Source organism: Serinus canaria, chromosome 2 (genome assembly GCF_022539315.1).
Source record: "Serinus canaria isolate serCan28SL12 chromosome 2, serCan2020, whole genome shotgun sequence".
NCBI lineage: Eukaryota > Metazoa > Chordata > Aves > Passeriformes > Fringillidae > Serinus > Serinus canaria.
The window spans coordinates 122,481,549-122,505,592 of NC_066315.1; the positions used below are offsets into that span (position 1 = coordinate 122,481,549).

Sequence of the window (24,044 nt, forward strand, 5' to 3'; positions counted from 1 at the left end):
TAACTATAAAAATACTTCTATTTATTCAAAATAAAATATGAGCACTTTATTAGTTAAATGCCAATATATTATTCTCTGACAATATTCACATATTTTAAGTCATGTTTGCCTAACATCTTAAAACATGTTACATAAAATAATTGCATATGAGAAATCACAATCTGAAGCTAAGGAATTCTAGCTCCTCCTGCAGCTAACTCTGGGTTGATCAAATTAATGAGTGTAGTGCTGTTTCCAGTCAACTGAACAACTCACATTCAGGCATCTTTTTCTTCTTCCACAGGATTCAGTCTTGCCTGTGCTTCAGCCAACAGAAGCATGCTGCATCTCTCAAAAATCAGTATCCTTCCTAAGTTTTTCAAAAAGCTAACTTTTTCCCTGTTTTTCCAAACCCAAATCAGTTAGCAGACCTATCAGACCCACACCAAAAACACTTCTGTGTCAGGAGAACATATCCAAGATAATCTGCTGCTTTGGTAAATTGTTACTTTTGGTCCTTGGTGTGTTTTGCATAGATATAAAGAAACCAGCTACTTTTTTGTACTCTTTTTCTTCATCTGCAGATTCCAAGATGTTTTTTGTAAATTCCAGTAGACATGTAAAGTGGCTGCTTTCAAATGACAGTATTATAAAGTTACTTGAAAAATCAGGAAATTCAGAGTAGTTTCCAGAGCACAAAGGTTGGACACAGACTTCTGCAGAGTTCTTTGTTTCAAATGCTGGTCTTCTATTTCCACTTCTCGGACTTCAGCAGCTTGCTTCAGCCATTTGTGTTTCTGTCATCTCCGGGAACAAGGTACAGTAGCCTTCCATCAGAATTCTGGCATAAAGTGTTCATATAAGCGAGCAAGTTTACTTGAAGAATGCATATAAAATGCAAAGATACCAAGTAATGCCACTTTGAAAGAAAAGAGCAGGATTCACCTGGAATCACCTGGAAATGATTTTTTCAAATTTATTCCAGCAGGATCGAAGGCTAGATATATTTTCTTTCAGTTCACAAACTTCTTGGTTACATTTCTTTTTGGACTGTTCACCTGTCTCTGTATCTTCTAAACGAAATACACGTGAGCAAACCTGAAACAAAACAGATTGTATTGTTATCTGAGAACTGCTTATTCTATTCCTGTAGCCATTTTTCAAAGCAAACCAATTGCCTTACATCTGAATACTGGAGAGACCCTGCCCGTGGAACTATGAGAATGTGGCTTTAACTCAGAGCAAATAAGGACACCTGAAACAAGTGTGTCCAGCTGAGAATATGTGCATACTCCACCACAGATTAAAATTTATCGTCCGTGGTCTGAAGGACTCAGAAAATAAAGCCAATTAATTTGTGAGCCAAATTTTGACTATATGTGTTGAGACTAGTGGAGCAAGACAGACCAGTTCCAGGGGCTGGTGCTGTGCCCTAGTGTTCAAGATCTCAGCCAGACGAAACTACCGTGGTTCTTGTTCATAATCAATGACTGCTCATAATTTTTTGCTAAATTACTTTAATTGGTCTTTAAGTAAAAACAGGAGTCCATTAAGTTAGGCAGGGGTTGCAAGGGTGGCACTAACTTCTATGTCTTGACTGGGATACCTTTACATTAAGGCCAATGTTGGATTCACCAGAGGTGACAAAGCAAATATAGACGCCACCATTACTTTGAAGTTCTCATCCCAGACTGTAAGTCTCTCCACTTCAAGGAGAAAACTAAAAAGCTAAATGAAGCCTTCTGAATCCATCTGTTTAAGCATTATATTTTTGGTGCCTATGTGGAGACTTTTTGATGTTGGTTAATATTTTTGTATTCAATAGGTTACACTGTGCCACACTTAAAAGCACACTCTTCCTTTGCTACAGTAGTCAGTAGATCACTGTGCTACATTTAAGTGGCACCTCAAAAGAAGATTCTGCCAAATAATAAAAACCAAATATTATCAAACCTAATCGTTCTTGCTGAATTTGAGAGATTGTAGTTAAAATGAAGACCAAAGAGATTACAGAAAAGTGAGAATCTCACCCTAATTGTTTGTTGAGACAAACCAAATTAGACATTACTCTTAGGGTTAGTGAGAAGTTACAACTCTGATTATACTCCAGAGAAGCTTAAATGCCTTCTTTGCACAAGTCTGGTCCTTGTCTCTCACTGGAGATTTAAGTGAAATTCAGTTCACTACTGAACCAGAGCAGGTATCTTCACCATAGACTTCCAGGTGATTTCTGAGTCTTTGCACTGGGCTTAATGTCTATTACAAGACAAATGCTATATAGAGGAAACTTCCTTTGGCATAGAACATGTGCAAGATAGTTGTATCTTTTAGAGGCAGATGTGATATCTGTGTTGAAGAGCTCTAAAAAATAAGGCAAGTAGTTAAACTATTACTCACTAAAGTTGACTAGAACTCACCTTTTCTTTTTTAGGTCTTTCACACTTACACTGTAGAACTTGTAATGTCCCACATGAGACAAATGCTGCTTTCTGTCTAAAGGCTTTGCTGATTCTCTGCTTATTAAAGAATCTAAGCATGTTGCACGCCATGCTCTGTAGTGATTCTATTTCCTGTCAAGAGAGCAAGGAAAATGTGTCCTGAAAAGCTGGTGCACCATTAATTATTCGCAATGTTGGTTTATCTTTAAAAAACCCCAAACCCTCCATCAATTACTATTGGTTTCACTTGCATTCATAGTGCAAATCTTTGTCAATAAAATACATAACTAACCTGACTTACCTGCCATCTTTTTGAGATATTTAAAGCAGCAATTTTTAGTAGTAATAATAGTAGTATAAGAATGTTAGGGAGAAATCACAGCTGTAATCAAATCAATTGATGCAGCCAGTCCCTTTACCAAGTCATGATAAAATCTGTAGCAACAAAATTGTGCTTTCTGGCATTTGAGATCTGCCCAAACTACTATTTTAAAGCTTTCAGGTCTGAAGTGAAAAGCTTAGCTAATATTAGTTCCTGTAGAAAAATTAAAAAAAGAGATTGGGAAATCATAATGTTCACTTCCATTGGCAAAAAGAAATGTGTCTGTTTTGTTTAAAAAATATAGAAGAATCTTTATAGTAGGGAAAAAAAAAACCCCATGTTTCTTGGACATGGAATTGCTTAATATTTAAATGTTTAAAATACCAATTTACTCAACACATCATATAATTCCAGATTCAAAAAACAAACCATCCTGAATATTGTGATTTGACTTTTAAAACAAAACATTATCCTATCACACTATGTTATCCCGGAGTGTACAAAGAACACATTTGGATTTGTATGCTCTACATTCTGAAAAGTTAAATTTTACCTCAGTATCATTGCAGAAAAAAACTTTGATATTTTGATATTTTCTATTCTTGCCGCACCTGTCACAATTCTCTGCAGACATATTTACCTGTAAAATATCATATATGTTTAGACATGGAAGTACTGTGTCAGTGCTCAGTCACCCTCCCAGTAAAAAGCTCTTTCCTGAAGTTCAGAAGGAACCTCCTGCGTGCTGGTGTGTGCCCACTGCCCCCAGTCCCATCACTGGGCACTGTTGCTAAGAGCCTGGCTCTGCACTCTTTGCCCACTCACTTGAGGTATTTCTACACATGGATGAAATCCCTCTGAGCCTTCTCTTCTCCAGGCTGAACAGCCCCAGCTCTCTCAGCCTTTCCTCATTAGAGGGATGCTCCAGTCCCTTCAGCATCTTCATGGCCCTTTGCTGGACTCTCTCCAGTAGCTCCATATTTCTCTCATACTGGGGAGCCCAGAAATGGGCACAAATCTGTTCAATTTAAATCTTCATATTCTATCGAATTGCTTTGTTCTTTGGAAATTTTGAGACATGGAGCAATGTTTAAATCTTACATTTCAATTGTAACATTGAACACAGTGTTTGTCAGTGTTTGTCTCAATAAATACATGTCTCAGCTCTAAACAGATGGTAGCACTCACTTTGTATATATAATAACAGAGGATGACGTAAGCAACATCATATGGTCTTTTGCCTGATTATAATATTTTATCAATACTTTATCCTCTCTTGTAGTTTTTTCTTCCACTTTCACACTTGTCATCAAGATGACAATGGAAGTCAATTCAACAGAAACTTTGTCTTCTTCAGCCTGTATCCAGACGTTCCAGCTAAACTGAAGAGCTTTAAAAAAGGCAGCTCAGGACAGTATTGTTTTAGATCTCTTCACTTAGCCATGCGTATGAGCACGTCAGACACTTAATTCTTAAAGTTTTTCTGCAGAAATTGCCTGTATTTCTGAAGTTCACCCAAGATAAACAGAACTTTATCCAGAAAGTGTTTGCAAAACCAAGAGTTTAGGGAGTCAAATATTCACTGACAAAGGAAAAACCACAAAACAACAAAACCAAATTAAAAAACCCAAACCACCAACATCAGGAAGCCAATGCACATCTTTTCTTGCAACACAACAGATATTGCTGCAGTCACACAGCACCAAAATTTATAATTATATATATATTTATATATAATCATCCTAAAAACTACATACCTGTCACTTCATTGTCTAACTGCTATGAGATTTTCTCATCCTCTCTAGTTTCCTCAGATCACCTTTAGTATAATGTACAGTAACCACATCTGAAGGCAGTTTATTGGCTGTGTCTAAACCAACCTAAGGGAAATCCTGAGCTCAGAAAAGGCATTAGTGAAAATTTAATTACATTACAGAGATCTAGTAGATGACTCACGATCCTGCTCTGCAGCAAAACCGTAGCTGCTCCAAACATCTGGCTGAGGAACTGAAAGCTGTTGACTTTGGCTCTGCAGTTGCAGGAAAGTGCCTGCTGGGGAGTTGCTATCACCCACACAGCACGCATATTATTTGCTGTTAATATAGTGACAATACACTGATTATACATAGAAGACATATTTCTCTTAAACAGTGAAAAGTAAAGACAGAAGAAAAAAAAGAAGCTTACACAGTAGTTGCTTGTGTATGTCTTCTAGGAGGTAAAAGCTTCAGAGCTCAGTACATTCCCATTAGTTTTCACAAACATTAATTCATGAAGGTTTCATTTATGTATTTATTTTGATACACAACATCAAGCTCCGTCCTACAAAAGGACAGTGGCAAGGCATTGCCCTCTCCAGGCCAGGACAGACCCCCAGCCTCCCTGACCCTGCATCTTGAGCAGGGCTGGGATGCACCTCATGGATCTCCACCACCAGAAGGCAGCAGGATCTGCCTCCCAGAGGGTGTTATTCCTTCATATAATTTCCTCTTACAGGTCAGCTATCTTCTAACTGCTCACCAAGAGAGTTTGGTTTTGTTCTCCAGGGAATACTTATCTTTGTCAGAAATATGGCAGTCAACTAAAGGGAACATTCATCTCATCTAATATGGCCACTAATATTCTCCCCAAATTTGATGCTTCATTCAGGATAAAGTCATTTATCTGCAGAGAAATACCTTCCTCTCTTCATAATCTCAACCAATATAACATGATCAAAATGTTAAAAGATGATTCCCTGAACAGCAAGGTATTTTGCTTCCAGATGAGGGTTGATGTGTCTTGGTTTGGAGGCCACTGCCCATAATGCTCTGAAGGATGGTGGTAGTTCATTAGTGTGAAGAAATGCAATAGCTCCTTGGAAAAAGGCTGTATGTTATTTGTATTTCATGCAAATAGATCTTGATTTAAGACTGCAACAGTATGACGAACTCTCATTTAGTAACAACCTGTCAGGAAAATCACTTTTTTTTGTGGGAATGCCTCTACTAATACAACTGTTTTAAGTGTTCCCCCATGTAAGTGTTCTTGACAGATTAATTTAATTGCTAATAATTAATGAGGAAGAATTAGGCAGTAAATTTTGGGCATGGACTGGTAAACTGTTAAGAAACTATTTTACAAAGCTATAATAAATGTGGCTCATAAAGCCATAATAGAGAAGATTTACACATGAAAATGTTAAGCTTTTCTCTGCTGCTATCTAGAAAAGATAATTTCTGTTGGCTAAATAAGATATATTAATAGGTACAAAGAAACCTATTAAGATACAAACAAACTTTTACTGTCCATTGAATACTTTGTATTCAATGGACAACATAAAACTTCAGTCAAGAACTCTAATTAGTAGAACAAATTACAAGTGTAATGCTTTCTTCTCTTGATAAAAGCATATAAACAGAACTAGTCATGAAATTACTTTGGAAAAAAATACTTTCTAACCAAATCTATGATGTATGGCCAAATAGTACATGTATCTAACTACATAATGCACGGCACAAAAAACTGTATCACAGTATTTGTACATGCAAATAGGCACTATCCACAGATTTCAGAGATTTTAAAGAGACTGAATTGTTGCACTCCCCTCAAATAAAACCAGCATTCCAGCATAAGGTGTGACTTTAAATTGGTATTTTATTATGTTTTAGCATTAGAGCTTTTATTATTAATTGTAGGCACCTAGAAATAATCAACATGTTTTGGAAGCCCAAGAGCTACTACCTACCAGCTCATTGATGTCGTGACTTAGTATATTCTCATACTTCACACGGATTTCTGTTGTTTTATTTCCCATTGCACAAGTAGATGCATTCACTGGAGACAGAACAAGGAGCAGTGGCAGAACTGGTAAGGTAGATCTAAAAAAGGCTGGATCACAAGAAGAACAGTTAGGTACATGTTAGTTAAAGTCACAGACTGTGTGCTGTATTAACAAATACATTCTGTAATCTGTTAAAATAGTTTAAAAGGGATCTTTGTACAACCAAACGACTTGTGCCTTGCTAGAGGGAAGGATTCACCTCCATATTAAGACACTCTTTGGGTGTCTAAACTCCCCATACCCCAAGATGATTCAGCCAGTGTGGATAAGTGTTGAGGTGTTGTTGAGGGTCCCCAGGACGAGGTGAGAGATGAGAATTTGACTCCAAGTTCTCAGAAGGCAGATTTATTATTTTATGATTATATTATATTCTAAGAAATTATATACTAAAACTATACTAAAGAAAGAGAAAGGAGACATCATGACAAGAATGAATGATAAAAATTCGTGACTGACCAGAGTGTCCAACACAGCTGGACTGGGATTGGTCATAAAATAAAAACAATTCACATGGAACCAATCAAAGATGCACCTGTTGGTAAGAAACGTCCAGACCAAGGAGGAGGTTTGCTCAGATTCCAAGCAATCAGATAATTATTGTTTACATTTCTTTTCTGAGGCTTCTCAGGAGAAATATCCTGGTGAAGGAATTTTTCAGAAAATACCATGGTGACAGATAAGAGCCTACAGCTATTGAGCTGACCAGCTACTTGGTGAGTGCTTGGACTGAATTCATCCTCAGGGTTCACTGCAAGCACTGAATTTTATTGGACCATAACCACATTGGACACATGTAGAGGAGTGTTTTAATCATATATGTTTAGACATTCAAGTGTCTTAACCTGCAGCTGAATCTCATCTTGACTGTCCCTCTTTCCTTTGATAACTTCTACAGATCCCCATGAACACACCTCTATAACAAAGGTGTGTTTAAACGTATTTTCAGGCTGACCAAATGTACAAATCCATGCTACTACTATCCATGTAACATGACATAAAGCAGCAACACAACCTTCTCTGCAAGATTTCTGCAATCTTTTTGAGCAAACTTCACTGCCCATCACTTTGTTTGTCCCTGTAGTGGACTGCCTTCTTTTGCTCTGACCCCTGGTCTTTTGTCTTTGTATGACATCCAGGAAAACATGAGGTCTGTGAGGATGGGCAGAGAGAAAAGACTGAAACATCAAAAGAGCCTGAAGAGACTGACAGGAGGCTGCAGGTGATTCACCTGGTACTGGGAAAGTAGGAGACCAAGTATATGATAATAAATGATTAGGAATAATTGGACTCTGGCCTATCGATAGTCTGGCTAGGATAATGCTTCAATTTAAGGTTTGGGAAAAAAAACCCCAAAGGTAGAAATTTGTGATGGAGGACTAGCAAAGATCACAACAAGTTCCTGGAGGAGTATGCAGTGTTTCTGCCCATCTTCAACACTGAGTAAGAACAATTGCACACAGAGTAGCTGTGGGATAGCAGCCAGGAAAGGAAGAGGGGATGCCCTGGCCCCAGCTGCTACTTCCCTTCCTCTCTGTCAGGGATGGGCTGTTGGGTACAGCCAGTCTAACACTCAAGAGATGGGCATCTCTGGACCTGGGCATCACAAGTAAATCACAGCCTCAGAGAGCAATTTTGAACAACTAAGAAAGCAGCAATAAAACTTGACCATAATTTGCATTGGCCCACCTGTATTCTGCAATGCAAGAACCACAGGCACACCACATGCTCACTGCCATTAAACAAAACACAGTCCCTTACAGCCCACCCCAACCAGCTCCCACCACACACATCAGACTGAATCCTCAAAGAAGAATGCATGCTTTTCCTCACTAGTGAAACCTTCTCTTTCTGATAGATTGCATTTGAACATGTGGTTATGTACACCTCTGTCCTAGAAATAGCAATGGAAAAATTTTACCTGTACAAGCTAAATCACAGAATTCTTGAGCAAGCTGCCTGACAAATTCTAATTGGAAATTTCATGGGTTGAAAACCAGATTTTCTGACCTTTTCATATACTGATCAACCAAGGTCTATTAATGTCTCAAGAAATCTAGCCTGATGAGCTAAATGAATCTTAAATGGATCCTACATGTAGTAAATTTAAAAACTCTGTAAGGTGACTCTATTATGATCTTCAAGCTCCAACTGGACTTCCTGACTTCCACAGAGCTTTATCTTTGTAAATCTCTATGCTAATTATATCTCTGTTGCATGATTTATCAGTTTGAAGGACTAGGATTAGTATTTTAAAAGACACAAAAAACATTGAAGAACTCAATCTCCCATTGCACCTCTCAATTCCAGAGCAAAAGATGAACTGCAATGCTTGTTCACCAATAGGGTAGTACAAACAATTTGGATATGCTGCTTCACAAACATACTTGAAGGGACAAAAATAGCAATCCTCTAAATTAAAACAATCTGACCCCAACACTTTAAACTTGGCTTGTCCAGCAACAAGTAGAGATATGAGATAAGATATTGTACAGATCACCAATCTTTTTTAAATGAGGAAATTACAGAATAAAAGTAGATCACATGTTGCACACTCATGAAGTCCCTTGAGCCACTGCAGGATGGTGATCAAATTTTTTCAGGCATTCCTAAATGAGTCTTCTGGAAAAAATATTACACAAGTGTCATAAAAAATTCTAAGGGATGTAAACTGAAAATTGAAAGGGATTTTCTTGAAGTTAGGTAACTTTGAAAGAATCGGAGTTTACAGCGCTCCATATGGCCAGCAATTCAAAAGAAAGAGAGCATCACTGGTAATAACCCATATTTCCAGTAAACTCCCTGAAACTCCTAAGTCATATCTGGAAAACCCCAAAAATTCTCCTAGAAAAGCCAGGAAGAGCTAATTTTCCAGTATTTCCACATATTTAAATAAATAAATAAATAAATAAACATAAAACCCCAAACCTCTTGGCTTTTTAACATTAAAACATCCTCCTGTGCATACGCCCCGAGGCACGTCCTCGGCGGCACCCAGCGGGACCCTCGCAGCAACCCCGGTGCCTCACAACCCACCCCAATCTCGGCGGGCCGCTCCCTCTATCCCCTTCCCCTCTCTGCAGCCCGCAATTCCGGCGGGGAACGGGTCACTGTCATTCTTTTCCCTGCGTCCCGCTGGACCCGTGCGGAGGGCGGGCGGGCGAGCGCTCCCGCCCGGGGGCGAGGCACCCCCGGCGCTGCGCCGCACCTGCTCCGGGGGCACCCGCGGGGCTGCAGGTGCCCACGGGAGGCAGGCGCCCACAGGAAAGGAGGTGCCCACGGGAGGCAGATGCCCACGGGGTACAGAAGCCCACGGGAAGCAGGTGGCCACGGGAGGCAGGTGCCCATGGAAAGAGCGGTGGGAGCAGCGCGGAGCGGCGCGCAGCAATGCCTCCCGCAGCTCCCCCACCCAACGCTGTCCCGCTGCCTGTGCCATTCCCGAGCCGCCCTTCCCGGCAGCAGGCGTGATGGGAAGCGGACTCTTTTACTTTCATTCTGCGGGGAAAAGAGCGAAAAATAAAAGCAAAACTGGGAATTTCCCCAGCCGTCACCAAGGGTTTAAAAGGCACCGGGAAGCACCGCGCCGGCAGAGCAGGAGGGACGGCGGGGCCGACGGCTGGGAGGCAGCGGAGCAGGTGAGGAGCCAGCGCGGCCGGGGTGCGGAGCGGCGCCAGTCCGGGGCAGGTGAGGCGGGGCGCCTTCTGCGGAGCGGGGCGATGCGGGGCGCGCTCCTTACCATGGAACATGGTCCGTGCGGAGGCTGTCGGGGAGCTGCGCCGACGGGTCCGCGGTCATGGTGGCGGCGCCGCCTCGGCCATGACGCCCGCAGCCCGCGGAGCGCCGCGCAGGGGCCGGGAGGGGCCGGGCCGGGCTCAGCAGCCCCCCGGCGCCCGCCCGCCCGGGGGGACCGCGGCGCTGTCCGAAGCGGCGGCGGGACGGCCGGGCTTTGCCTTTCCCATGGGGCTCCGCCGGCCGCGGCTACTTTCACTTTCTGCTCCGCCGCGGCGGTGCTGCCCGCGGGCCGGCGGCGGGCGCGGGCGGCTGAGCGGCCCCCGGGGCGGGCGGCATCCCCGGAGCGCCTCGGGCCCGGCGGAGCGGCAGTGGCGGGGCCGGGCTGTGCCGGCGGGGATTACATAGAGCCCCGGCTACACGCCCAGTGAGTGCCGTGTGTGCGGCCGGGGAGGGAAGGATGGATCTTGGCACTACGCGTGGAAAGAGCCGCTCATCTGCGGGGAGGATATCCTTGGAAAAAAAAAAAAAAAAAAGAAAAAACAAAAGAAAAAACAAATCACTGCATCACTGCGTGTTGTGGAGTCGCTTTTTCAGAGGAGAGCGGCTTAGCTTGAAAGCTGATGCGCTGCCCTTTCGCTCCCTCAGCTGCCCTTGGATGGGTTGTGGAAGGCGGGACTGCCAAGAGGGCTCTGTCTCCGGTCAAGGGTTACCCCAGGCTGTTGGCAAGGGCTCAGAAGCGAAAGTTGGATGGTTTCTGCACAGTTTGTCGTCTACGCCCTTTCCCCCCTACCCTCCGCCGTTCTCTTCGCCCGCAAAATCATTTTGTAGAATCTGAAAGGATTGAGAAAGAATGGTGGATGGCTCAGGAAGGTGTTTCAGCCTGGAAGACACCCAAATTCTATAAGGCAAAAATGTAGAAAGATGTGGTTTTCTTGGTGAATTCAAAATGCAAAAAATTTTGTGTGCAGTTCAAAAGGCTTGGAATAAAACAGGCTATTAAATATCTTAGTAGAGTCCCCTTCACATCTCCTGCCCAAAAACTTTCTGAGTTTTGAGTTCTGCATCACTCTTCCTGCTCTGCATGAGCACAGAGAGCTGATTCCATTACCCCTCTTTCTTATCACAAGACTGCTTTTCTAAGGGGAGATAGATATTGAGGTGAGAATATTAAGGAGCAAATATATGGAATGCTCAGGATGGTTTCCTCCCATTCTCTTGAACTGAAATTGTGCTGCTTCCTTCCTGTGTGAGGAGGTCCTTCATCCCTGTTAGACTCTGCTTTAGATTGGCCATACATTTCTCATTTCTTTTTCTTTGGAAAAGAATTTAGTCAATTCTTCTTCAAAAGTATTCAGTCAAGATTCAAGAGAGAGGAGGTTTTCCACCCCTTCAGCTTTGAGGAGCTTGATTTCACTAATGATTGCCCGTGACTACGATTTGGGCAAGGAACAGGGATCAGTATCAACACAAGGAGCGTCTGCACTTGCTTGTTCCTTAAATGAGTGCCAGCTTGGATGTGATATATTGTTCAGTTCTTGAATTTGAACAAGGATTTTGCCTCTTTCATGGATAAATTATCTAGTTCTTATTGTGTCTTAAGTTGTCACTTTTTTGCTTGTTTCCATTTACTGTTGTCTTTTTTCTCTTCTGTCAAATATGGTCTGAAAACATCTTTGTGCATTTCAATTTGCTGGCATATGCGACTCAGAGAATGCCACAGGACTCTTCTTTTGGGGAGAGATTAGTACCTGGTGTAATGCAAGCAAATTTGTGGATATCTGTTCTATGGTCTGGTATTTAGGGACTTGCACTTTCAATAGTCAAAAGTTTTGAAAACGCTGCACTGTGAAGCTCTAGTCACACAAAACTGTGTCACCAAATTCAACTTTCCTTCCAGGCAAATAGTTATTCCAATTTCTTACAACAGTACATGTGTGTTCACAAAATGAGATAGTTTATGCAGATTGTCAGGGAGCAAAATATCAAGGAAAAACTTCTTTAGCTTTTTTGGTTATGACAGTTTTCTAGCTGAAATGTCGGGAAAACCTGGTTATTGCTTCAATTTAATTTTTTTTCTTTAAATAATGAAATTGATGGAAGAAGCCAGTGTAGTAGCTTAATGCATTAATGGAAACATGACTGAAAGGTGATGCTGCAGTCTTTTACAAGAGTTTTGCTCTTTTCTTCAGTAGTGGCAGGATTTTTTTTTTTTTTTTTTTTTGAGATGAAGTTTGGTAAATGTATGGGAAACTTTTTATTCAAAGTGACAGATAGATGGTGTGATCTGTACTTTGTCCCATATCATGTGTTTAGATCGCAGTCAATCCCTCTTATGTGACCTCACCCTGGACCATGGCATAGACTTGTGATAAAGATGCTATTTGATGTATTTGTATGTAAAATATTCAGACTTTGTAACTTTTAAGTGGTTTTTAAAATGTCTTGAATCACTATATGCATTTTGCTTTCAAAGTGTTTCTTTTAGTGATTTAGGATTATTTTGGTGCTTCTTTCTGAAAAGATTACTTGCCAAAATATCAAATTCAAGTGTTCAGAAGAATTCTGTATTTTTTTTTAAATGAAAAACAAACACCAACCAGTGGAAAAATTTAAAGAAGGAATTTCAGATTGCTTATGTAAATATTGTCTGAACAACCCATTTTAATCAAGAAATCATGAAAAGATCCTGAACATATAAAAGTCTATCCCAAGTCTATACCTTGTTTAAATGACTGGTATGACTTTATCTGTTTTGCAAAACACAGTTGTAGCCGAGCTGTAATAGAGACTTCTTCCTCTGGAGTGAAATTACAGCTTGTCTGGGGCTGTGGGTAAAACCTTTGGAGGTAGAATAAAACTGAAATATTTCTGTAGAATTTCTGAGACATTAGGTGTCCCACTTCACTTTCACACCTGGTAAATTTACAGAGCTGACTGTTTTAATAGGAGATATATTGGCTTTATTATGTAGATAATTTGACTAAGTAAGATTCCAAATAAGCAGCCTCTGGAAGGATGTAGTCCAACGCAGGGCATTGCTGCAAATGTGTGTAGTTTTCTCTTTCACCCTATTTTTAAAAATAACTTTTTAAACCATAAAAGAGAGTACTGCAAATTGTGTATCTAACAACGGAAGGGCACCAGTAATTTTAGTTGTTTGTGTATGAACATATGTCAGTCACGTCCAATTCATTTCCTGGGCACAATTTCTCTAAATGAGTTTAAATTTAGAGATCCTCCTGACATGGTCAGATTCATTCTTGGAAAAGCAGGCATTACATATTAGCCTCTACCAGAATACTGATATTGCTACATGAGAACTACATGATTGCAGAGCACATAATTTCTTGTTACAATTCAGTTCTCCAAAGACTAAGTACATCTGAGATTGTTGCTGTCTTTTTCCAGATGTTGCTTGTCAGTTTCAAAAGCTCTTTTGATCCTGACTTTAGATTTTACTTTAGGCTTCTTGCAAATTAACAGTACCATTAGTGAATTATTAGTATTATTGAATAACATTAGTTAAAAAGTTATAAATATTTTTATGGCATCTTGAATAAAAAGTATGTGCTCCTGTTGTCACAAAGTGATGGAGCTCAAGAAAGTGTGACCACTGTTATGCTCTTATTTTTAAGAGTAAATATGTCTGTCTGATAGTTAATTTTTTTTGCAACTAACTTGGGGGGTTGGGGAGAAATAGAGATATATATTGGCCCCTACTCCTTCCTCTAAATAAATCTGAACCCACAAGAGAATCCCTGCTTAGCTGGGGTTCAGAGTTGTGTTTATTGTGCACCCAAAACTTTCATTGATGCTCAGGTCTGGGAAGCTCTAATCTTCTGCTGTATTTGGGCTAGACCAAGGGACCTAATATTATCATGGCACTAGAACACCCTCTTTTTATAAATTATTGTTGGTACTTTTTGTGTACAAATCGTTTGTCCTGTCACTGAGGTGAGCACTGAAAAAACCACTTGAACTGATTGATAAACAGGTTTTAATGTGGAATTAGATCTTACATTCTTTCAAATGTAATGTATGGATCTCTTTTTCTTTGGCAGGAGTTAAAGAAAAAAAAACATTTCTGGAAAACTATTAAGATAAAATTTGTGGGTGTGTGGGAAATGGATAGGAATGTTTTGTTATCAAGCTGCAGAATAGAAGGGGTAATTACTTTCTCTTCCTGTCTTCCTGTGCAGGATGATGCCAATAAAGATTTTATCAGGAGCAATATGGCAAATAAGCGAATTTTCAGAAACCACCACTAGGAAGGGGAGGTATCCCAAGGGCAGCACTACAGGTGCTGAGGAGATGGTGGCAATCAGGCTCCTCACTCCTGGCTGCCAGGGCTCTGCCCCAGAGCCCAGGGCATCAACCAGGCTTTGCCCCAGCCTCCCCAGATTGGTGCCTGCTGGTGCCTGGGGTGTGCCCAAACCCAGCAGGGACTGTGCCCCTGGGTCACATCGTCGGCTGGCGGCAGCTCCAGCGGGACAGTCCTCCTCACCTCGCCAGGTTTTGAGCTGATTCTTGTTTGTTTCAGTGCCTCAGATGAGGCTGAATGTGGGAGAAATGAATATTTCAGCCAGGAAAAATTATGAAAATCCTGTTCCTGCTTTAGAGAGGCACAGAAGAAAGAAAGGGTTGGGTGTTGGTTTCTGTCAATGCATATTCTTCTACTTTTCCTACTTTAGCAAGTGCCTTTTTAGGGAGAGGGGAGGTCTGGTAACAGCAATAATCATTGCAGATATTAACCCATATTGAAATTGTGACAATTACATTTTATTTCAGGGTCGTGAGATTTCCTTTGGGTTTGTTGTTGTGCTTTGAAGAGTTTATTTTCCAAAATTATAATGAAATATTTTTTTATTATTTGAGCAAACCTATATGTCTTAGTGGTCTTTCTTTTTACAATGTTATATATACAAATATAAAAATGCATTTATTGAATTTTTAAATTTTCTCCTCTCCTTCATTGCCCATCATTTGCTTTGAGAAAATGTAATAAGTGAGTTGATTTCAGGCAAACTGTCCCTGTAACAGTACTCAATTTCTTCTGGTTTTTAGCTTTTCCTTTTTTTTCTTTTAATATGATTTTAAATTATTTTTTTTTAAGAGAACTAGAAGTCTTCCTCCTGGTTTAAAACCAGCCAGAAAATCACCCTGAAAAGTCACAGCAACTTAATTGGAGCCACTGTGAAAGGGAGCAGAATTAAATATCTACAAATTTTTTAGAACCAGAAAACCTACCTGAGGAATGAGTGTCAGGTCTTAAATCTTGGAAATAAGATACAGGTGCTAAAGGTTATTTTTATCCTTGCTTTGGATTAATAAATGTCTGTGTTCGATTACAGTTCCAATGAAGGGTTTAGGTCTGTTGCTAAATTAATTAAAAGACATTTTTTCTCCATCTGAAAAAGGTATTGGAAGGGGGGGGTTTAGTTTTTCTTTGGTTTTTTCTGTAAAGTCTCTTCTCTGATTAAATGTTCATTTTAGGAGGAAATATTCTGTGTCCGTTATGCATAACATAAAGCTGGCTCCTTTTTCACGATGCAAAAACTTGCTTAAGTATGATGAATTCTGTGAACTTCAGGGCTTTTTGGTTTTACTTTATCAACTTTCACTTGATGTAAATCCATCCACTTAAAATACCTTATGAGATGTACTCTTGACTATCAAGAAGCTGCATTTATGACATAATGATAAACTTTCCTGAAGAGGAACCCTGTTCTTAAAAGGAATTTAATTTTTTAAAAAATCTATACAAATGGTTTGAATACAATACAATGGTTTTGAATAGAGAACTCTTATTGTAAGTGTGGATTTTGTGGGCCTAATCCTGCAACCTGTGCCTACTTAGCCCCAGTTTAACATACCTAGCTTGGATGTTTATTTGTGAGCAAAAGATTAATTTGCAGATTTGAAACTTGAACTTAGAAATTTCCCCTTTGAAGATTTGAATTATTTCTTACATTTATTTTGCTGCTGTCTGGAGTTGCGCTGAAATAATTCCAAATACGTTTCTATCTTTTAAGATTACAAATTATGTTTTAATAGTAGTGGAAACCATTACAAATGTGCCTTTCTTCCTTGAGTGTGTGATCTGTGTGTGGTTAGAGTGAGAGGGGGTGGTTAAGAAAGAGAAAAACTACAATTAAAATATGATCTAATAATGCAGTTTGCCCAGTAAGCATCACCTGGCAAATCAAAACAGTCAGTGCACGCTGAGACTTGAATTTCCTTTTTGAACAATGTATGCTTGTATATTCCATGAAGATCTAGCCACAGTATTTCGTAAGAACAGTGACAAGGTACTGTGTTTTTTGTTTTATGTATCCATTTTAAAGGGCTGAATTTGAAACAGTGAAAGGATATGTGTGTGCTTGTTCTGAGATCTTTGGCCTTTTATTGCCTTTGGTTTCTGTTGTTTCCCTCGGCAGAGATAACACCACTAGCTTTAAGAAAATGACCTGAAATGATTCTAACCTACAGAAAATTGATCAAATAATGATGTGAGCTATGAAACAAAAGGAAAGAAATGAATGAGTGCCAGTAGTAGATCTTTTTTTTTATTGTTTTAAATTGCTTTCACAAATTGTTCCCAAAATACTCAACAGTGGCATTTTTCAGAATGATGATGAAGATTCAAGCTAAACATGACTGTTGAGACTCTCCTTGCCTTGCATCCACAATTACTACTGTCTAATTAATCGGTCTTTAATAGGCTGTTGTGATTTCAGAAACATATTCTTGAATGTCCCACCTTGCATTGAAGGTTTGGGTCTCTTTCAAGGTATTAAAAAGGCTTGTAATTATGAAGAAACAACACCAATAGGAGATGTAGCTAATAAAAGTTGGTATATTAATAGTAAAGGCTTCCTGACTCTGCAGTCTTTAGCCCCTTCCTCTCTAGAAGTATTAAAGAAATATACTACACACCTCTTAGCTCTTATCCCTGGTTTATTTGTTGGAATTCTGGGCCCTACAGTTTTGGAAGGAAAAATAACTGGCCAGAAATTCACAAGTTATTTCACAGAGAGAGTTCCATTTTGCCACGTGTTTTATTTGCTGTGTTTTTTTATAGGGGCACTGAGCAGCTGTGGCATTTTCTCTGTGTGTCACACCCAGCGTTATCTGTTATCTGTCCTGACCCAGATGATACAATTTAGTGCCTTTTGTCTGTGTATGGCTAAGATTAGGGCAAGGCTGTGAGCAAGGCAGCTGAAGAGGTCTTTAGGTAAGACTGTGTGACTGGGACACCTCAGGAGGTGAATGGGGGTTTCAGCAGGGAGTTCTGGCTCTCTTTGGGAATGCTAGTCCACCACTGGTGACCTGGGCCCCTAAATCAGGAGGGCTTGTGGTGGAACTGCAGTATCTTCCACAGAGACAGAGCCTTGACATCATACACACTGCCTTGAGCTGCTTCTGAAGAACACCCTGGCAAGAGATCCTGTGCCACAGTGTTCACACATTTGTGATCCCTGAAGGGACTTCTGGCCCAGCAAATGCGGCCTTACTTGGGGCACTCCTGGGAAAGTACCAGTCTCAAATCCATGGGACATTCTTCTGCACTTATCCTGCCCCAGCTTAATGTTCCTGTGACCTGCTCTGTTTTTTTTGAATGCCAATACTTTACCCAGTGGTGGTCTTAACACATCTTGTGAACCTGGACAAGAGTCCTCCACAGTGCCAGTTGGTGAATATGGTAGCACCTTTGCTTCCGTGGATTTGGGCTAAGGTGTTCACAAGATGTAAGGACTGCTTCCACTTGTTGCAGATCCTGGGACACAAGCTCAAATTGCTATCCCCTCCATTTCCCTGGTGTGTAAACCTTTCCTCAGTGGGAATCAGAGTTCACTGTTACTATTTGGCAGGTAGAAGAATGGGAACTTCCTTAGTTTGAGTGCTTTTAAGAAAAGAGTTTCTATGTGAGTCTGGGAGACAGATGCAAAGAAAGTACCAATTTTTCTGCCTCTTGTAAAGAAATAAAAGAAATTTTTACTATTGTATAAACCAAGACACCTTGGCTTGTTAGCACTTGGAGATAGTAAATAGAGAATGGACCCAGAAGAAGTTTCACACAGGGTCTCAGTATGGAGATAGCCAGGCCAGGTCAGCTGAGGCATTGACCAACCTCCTCTAATGGAAGGTGTCCCTGCCCACAGCAGGGAGGTTGGAAAAAGGTGGTCTTTAAGGTCCCTTCCCAGCCCAAACTATTGCATGAACTCTCTTGATCCCACAGCAACCAAGGACCCTGAAGCCCCACTCCTGCTGCCTCACCATAACTGAGTAAAATAGCAGAAACAAACCAGTGCTATCCAGAGGGGTTACAAAATTGTTTAAAAGCCAAGTTTGTCTCACAAGAAGTGTTTTAGTTGATACAGTGGAGCATATGAAACTGTGAAGGCAACATTATATGAGAGTTTGGACTGGAATACCAGAAGTACATTCCTTTGATGCTGGATTGCACAAAGAACAACATGAGGACATCATGGTGCATGGGCATGGCTGTCATCACCCCCAGTAAGGCTCCATCTCCCAGGGACTGACTTCTCTTGGGCTGGGTTCTCAGTGCACTTTGGTATGTGGCTGTTAGTGTGTACACAGCTAACCAAGAGCTGCTTAGTGCATGGGAAATGCTGGGGATTACCAGCTTTTCCATTTTTCTCCTTCAAAGATTGTCAGTCTCTTCCTGTTCTGTCCTTTCTGTTCATGCTGTTTGGAGTCAATGTGTGGCACAGGGCTGTAACAAGTCAAGTCACAAGTGTCCTTTGGTCATCTAGAAGCCACCTGAGGAAGGATTCTGGAATAACTTTTAACCAGGTTAAAAGTTAACCAGAAGCTTAACCTCCTGGAAAACTGCCTCTCCCTGATTCTGTCTGTGAATGCCACGGGACAGAGAGAGAGAAACAGCAAGCGTTTCTCACAGCAGCTTGTGAGTATTTTCAGGGGGTTGTAAGGACGTATTAACTTGTTAGTATAAACAATCTGCAGGTGGTGTTCTTCTGCTTTGTCTCTCTGTTCTTCTCAAGGATGGAGTATGAGAAAGGTGTTTTGGTTAACTAGCCAATCAAATAGAATGTATCCCATCACTCCGTATAAACCCCGTGGTTCTCTTGAATAGAGCCTTCTTTGCCTTTTCTGCAGTAATGCCTCTCACCTGTTCCTGTGTCATTCTCGGAGCAAGAGTGACACTGTCAAAAGATCTTTTTGGCCATTCACCTGTAAAGAAGCTCTCCATTGTCAGTAACTTCTGGCTTGGCAAATTACCTAAGAGCCTGTCAAGAAAACTTACATCCTACAGTGACCTTTCAAGTTTGTCTACATCCCAGATGGAGATCTACCCAGGCATTGACCAGAAACTGATGTCAAAAATTGATCAGAACAAGACAGGACAGCCCCATTAGGGAGGGGGAAGTGGAGGACATCCTTCTCCTCCTTGCCTGGGGAGGTGTTTCCAACATATGCCTCAGAAAGTGATCAAGATGCTTTCCACAAGGCACATCTGTAGAAAATTCAATGGGATGCCAGCTTCCCTCCCTTGGATATCTGGATTCAGTGGGAGACCTGCCTCTCAGATTCTTCTGCTGACAATTAAGTCTATTACATGCCCTTTTCTAGAAGTATTTCAGAAAGATGCCAGGTCCAGAAATCTTAGCAGTGCTCAGGATTGTCGAGATTGGAGTTGCCTCTACCAAGCCCTGGAGCACAGCTTGGGTGAGTGGCTTAGGTAGGGCCAGGAGGATTATCCAAAGGCAAGGCAGTGCCAGACCAGCTGGTAAGAAAGTTATCAAATACTCAGGGATTCCTTCCCTCTCTTTTCATTCCTGTGCCCAGGGTGTGCACCAGGGATGGATGGCTTCATGTGCCAGCCTGAGAGGGCTGAAAGGAAGCTGGCTCCATGGGAATGATAAAGTGTGCCATGTTCACAGGGAGCTGGGATGTGACAACCTCCCCTTCCCAGATTTTCTGCACAATTTGTGGGCACGGGGGAGTAGAAGGCTACAGCATTTTGCTTTTTGCTACAGAAACACTTTGTGAGACTACTTTTTGGTTATCTTGCCTCACCACAGACACAAACTGAAGATTATAAATAAGTCAGATTCATATTTCTTTTAAAAGAATGTTTAAAAGAATAGCAAGAAGGTGAAGTGTACTTGATTTTTCTGGTGCAACATTAAATATTAAAATGTTGGAGATCCCCCTTGGAAAAGCTTAAGGGCTAGCCTGTTTTTTCCCCTTATCAGTTCTCCTCACTCTGTAGGGAGCCTGCCAGAATGAAATCAGTCTGGTGATAACTCCTTCTACAGAGATGGCCTGAAACACAGATGTGAGTCTGCTTATCATGGCAGGAGATGGGCTGATGGCTGGGTGGCATGGAGGTGGGGTTGGTTCCCAACTTTCCTGTGCTGACTGCCCCAGGGGTAAGGGATGCAGCTCTGCTGGCCTGAGCCATGTGTGCCTGTCAGGGACTGAGGCACTGCTCAGTACCTTGAACTCTTACAATGTGTTGGCATCACTGCACTCAAAGGAAACAAGGAAAGAAGTTTGAGAATAAAATGGCAAAGCCATGCATAAGTGTTCAGTGTCAGCCACAGCCAGGTCCCACATAGGTTTTTCCTTGTCAAATTACATCTCCACATTTGGCTGTTCCTGTCTGAACAGGAGCACCAAATAAACGGGAGGAGGAGAAGGGGAAGGAGTGGAAGGTCTGGAAATGACTTTCACCTTTCAGGCAGGCAGCTGAGGCAGCTCTCTGCATGGTGCCCTGGGTGTGGTGGTGCCACACGTGAACCCTGTCATGTGCCACATGGCAATCAGACAGTGGCAGCAGCTACACAAACCAGTGAGTCAGGAGAGAAATGTGCCCAAAGCAGGGCGGGCTGCAGGGGGTTTGGCAGCGTGTAAGAAGGTGCAGTGGCTGCTGCACAGGTTTCTGTGCCTCACAGTGATTTCTGGAGCAAGGCTGTAAATGACTTTAGCCCCAAATTCTCGAAGTTGCTAATATGTTGCCTCGCTTAGGAGCAGAGTTCTGCCTGTTGGTGCTCTCCTCAGGGCTCGTGCTTTTAAAAATTGAATTGTCCATTTCTTACAATTTGAAAACACTTTTGGAAGTGATGATTAAGATGGACATACAGGTTTTGGTTTTCAATATCTCTGTAATAAGTGCTGAAGAATTAGGAGATTAAAAAAATTGCACATGTGCAATAAAAGTGAATAAAGCCTGTTTCTCTAAGTCAGTTGTCTTTATTCTCTATTATTATCAGGATATCTCAAGTGTCATCCTTTACTAGTATCACCAAAAAAAGTTGAGCATCTTTTTTTTCCCAAGGCTTCTTTGAGGGGAGGAGTTAGATTAGAACAGGGTTTTTTAAGCTGGAACACCCCCTGCCCCCCCCCCCCCCAATTATTTTTGGCATTAGTTATGTAAAATTAATGATCCAAGATCTTCTTGGCTCCTGCTTTCTTCTTATGTCCCTTTGCCTTTAAGCTGAATAAAGAGGACTGTTCCCAGCCTGACAATACTATTGATAGATTCTTTTAGGAAAATTTAAGTAAAAACAGGCTGGTTGATTTCTGAAAGGAGAAGCACTGAATACTTGCTAGGACGGAACTTGTTCACTCTAGCTGCCCACAGGTAGGAGAAAATTGGCACAGCTCACACAAAACATTTCTAACGTTCCAGTTAAAACTTGAAATGATCTGTCATCTGTAGCAAATATTTGTTCTGGCTTTTGCAGGTATCTGTCAGTGCTGGCTGGGTCTGCCTGTATGTGCCAGTGTTAAAGGGTGGCCTTCCCTCACTGCTTCAGGGTGCTTACAGTAGGGTGGGAAAGAAGGACCTGCCTTGGAGCAGCATGGAAATGAGTGGCAAAAGCTTTAGGGAAAGGGTTTCATTGTTAACAGAGTCATGCCCAAAATAAAGGTGCTGCACATAGTGGAAACATTTGCATGCTGTTTCTTATGTAATTTATTATTTGTTTTGTCCTTTATCAACAAGTGATTTGATTCCCTATCCTCCTTTTCAATAACCAATGAAGACTTTGTTTGCTTTCCCCTTTCTGTGAGACAGTTTTTTTACCCATGAATACAGATTTGCCCATGAGTGCAGATTGATTTCAGAGGTACATGTTTCTGAATAAGATATGCAAAAATGTAGTGTCAGTAGAAGGGCCAAGGCTGAAAGATGGTTTCTTTGATTTATAAACTGATAAACTGGCAATTGTGTTGCTAACTGAATCCAGTGGCATTCACCACAGTGATTATTATGCAGTTAACTGCTTCATCCAAGTGCTGCTGGCAGTGAGTGTCATCATTAAACATTAATGTGGTGGTGACACACTCAGAACTACCACTGCTAAGTGTCCTCCTGATTGTTTCTCTGACATGGAAAAAGAAACATGCAGATAAAATTGTCTTTTATCTGATAGGTCATTTGCCTCTTGCTCTGAAGAAAACGACCCATTAGGTAGCAGTAGTGCTCTACATTTTCACAAAGTAGATACATTTTCACGAACTAGAAGATAATTATGGGATACTAGTATACTTCCATATGGGATATGGAAGGCTTGTTAGAAACCAGAGGAATTATTTCTGTTACATGTTTATTACCTCTGCTGGAACTTCAAGTCAAACAGTTCAGAAAGTCAAAAACTTCTGAATTCTGTCACTTAGGCATTGAGTAAAAGTGATGGTCATAAAGCACCTGATATTTTTAAATTAAAATTAATAATTTTAAGATGCCTTGTTATTTCAGATGCATTTGTAGAACAAAAACTGATTGAGCTCAGAATAAAGAAGATTTATTGAATAAAAGTGCCTTTCTTTTTGTCTTATCTGAAATCATATTGGAGAATTCTGAGGAGGTCTTTAACAAAGAAAGTTGCCTAAATTCAGCAACTTGTAAAAAAAAAAATGAGAATATATATTCAGTTTCATCTCCAAAACCACAAAGGCCCAGAGTCATTCTGGGTCCCTGTTTTCTGCCTTCTGGTTTAGGTGTCTGGAGCACAGCTCAGAGGTTGGGAGAGACATCTTCTGCAATCCTTGTTTAGTGTGACAGATTTGGGCCAACACATGCCGCTGAAACTTGGCAGCCCAGGTACCCTGCAAAGTTAAATTCTGCCTGGACATGTTTACCTTTTTGTTAGCTACAAAAAAATCATTTGAAGGATTATACCAAATACTGTGCTCTGATAACTGGAGATGTAGCCTTGCCAATTTGGAAACTTAAATGGCTGGTGGTTTACACATCAGATTTATACTGCAGTACAAAACTGCAGTGGGGGTGATGCTTTCCCTTTTGCTCATCTCTGGTTTAGGCCATGTCAATAAAACAGGCCTAAGGCAATAGGCAGTAAACTAAACTGTCAATAGATGCCAGTTTAATAAGGTCAGATATGCTGTGTAATTCTAGAAGTTTTAGTAAGTATTCCTTTAGCTGCTATAGGAATAGCTGATTCCTATAATCTCTGGTTAATTTGAGATTATAGCACTCTGACCTCCTGTTGTATGTATTTATCTGTAATTGCATGTGCTTCAAAAATGGATTAGATGATTTTTCATAGTAGTTTAACTTCTACGAATTCCTTCCAAATGTGCCAGACTTTCCTGTGCCTTATTGGTACAGATGTCTCTTTCTGGATCCATACTCTTCATTCTTGCAAAGATAGAGTTGGAAAAAAAAAACAAAAAACAAAACAAAACAAAACAAAAAAACAAAAACAAAAACAAAAACAAAAAAAACAAACAAACA

General features: G+C 40.9%; 1 protein-coding gene and 1 long non-coding RNA gene across 3 annotated transcripts in view; one reads left to right on the forward strand and one right to left on the reverse strand.

The window, feature by feature from the left end:
- Positions 1-11,394, reverse strand: IL7 (interleukin 7). The gene is made up of 5 exons (XM_030230734.2): positions 10,296-11,394; positions 6,467-6,609; positions 3,293-3,379; positions 2,397-2,549; positions 1-1,077 (listed from the first exon to the last, which is right to left on the reverse strand). Exons 1-5 carry the CDS (start codon positions 10,303-10,305, stop codon positions 931-933), a joined length of 540 nt encoding a protein of 179 aa, XP_030086594.2. The 5' UTR covers positions 10,306-11,394; the 3' UTR covers positions 1-930.
- Positions 6,616-24,044, forward strand: part of LOC127059336 (uncharacterized) — a 49,926-nt gene continuing 32,497 nt past the window's right edge. For both annotated transcript variants that reach the window (XR_007777034.1, XR_007777033.1), the window contains exon 1: positions 6,616-10,243. This is a non-coding gene — a long non-coding RNA (uncharacterized LOC127059336). The remainder of the gene's footprint in view (positions 10,244-24,044) is intronic.

Bases quoted from the DNA above. Each gene is read 5' to 3' on its own strand.
- IL7 (XM_030230734.2), bottom strand. The intron at 2,550-3,292 runs GTAAAATTTAAC...CTCTCTTGACAG, and splicing joins TTTTCTGCAATGATACTGAG to GAAATAGAATCACTACAGAG. The intron at 1,078-2,396 runs GTGAGTTCTAGT...GTTTTGTTTCAG, and splicing joins AAAGACCTAAAAAAGAAAAG to GTTTGCTCACGTGTATTTCG.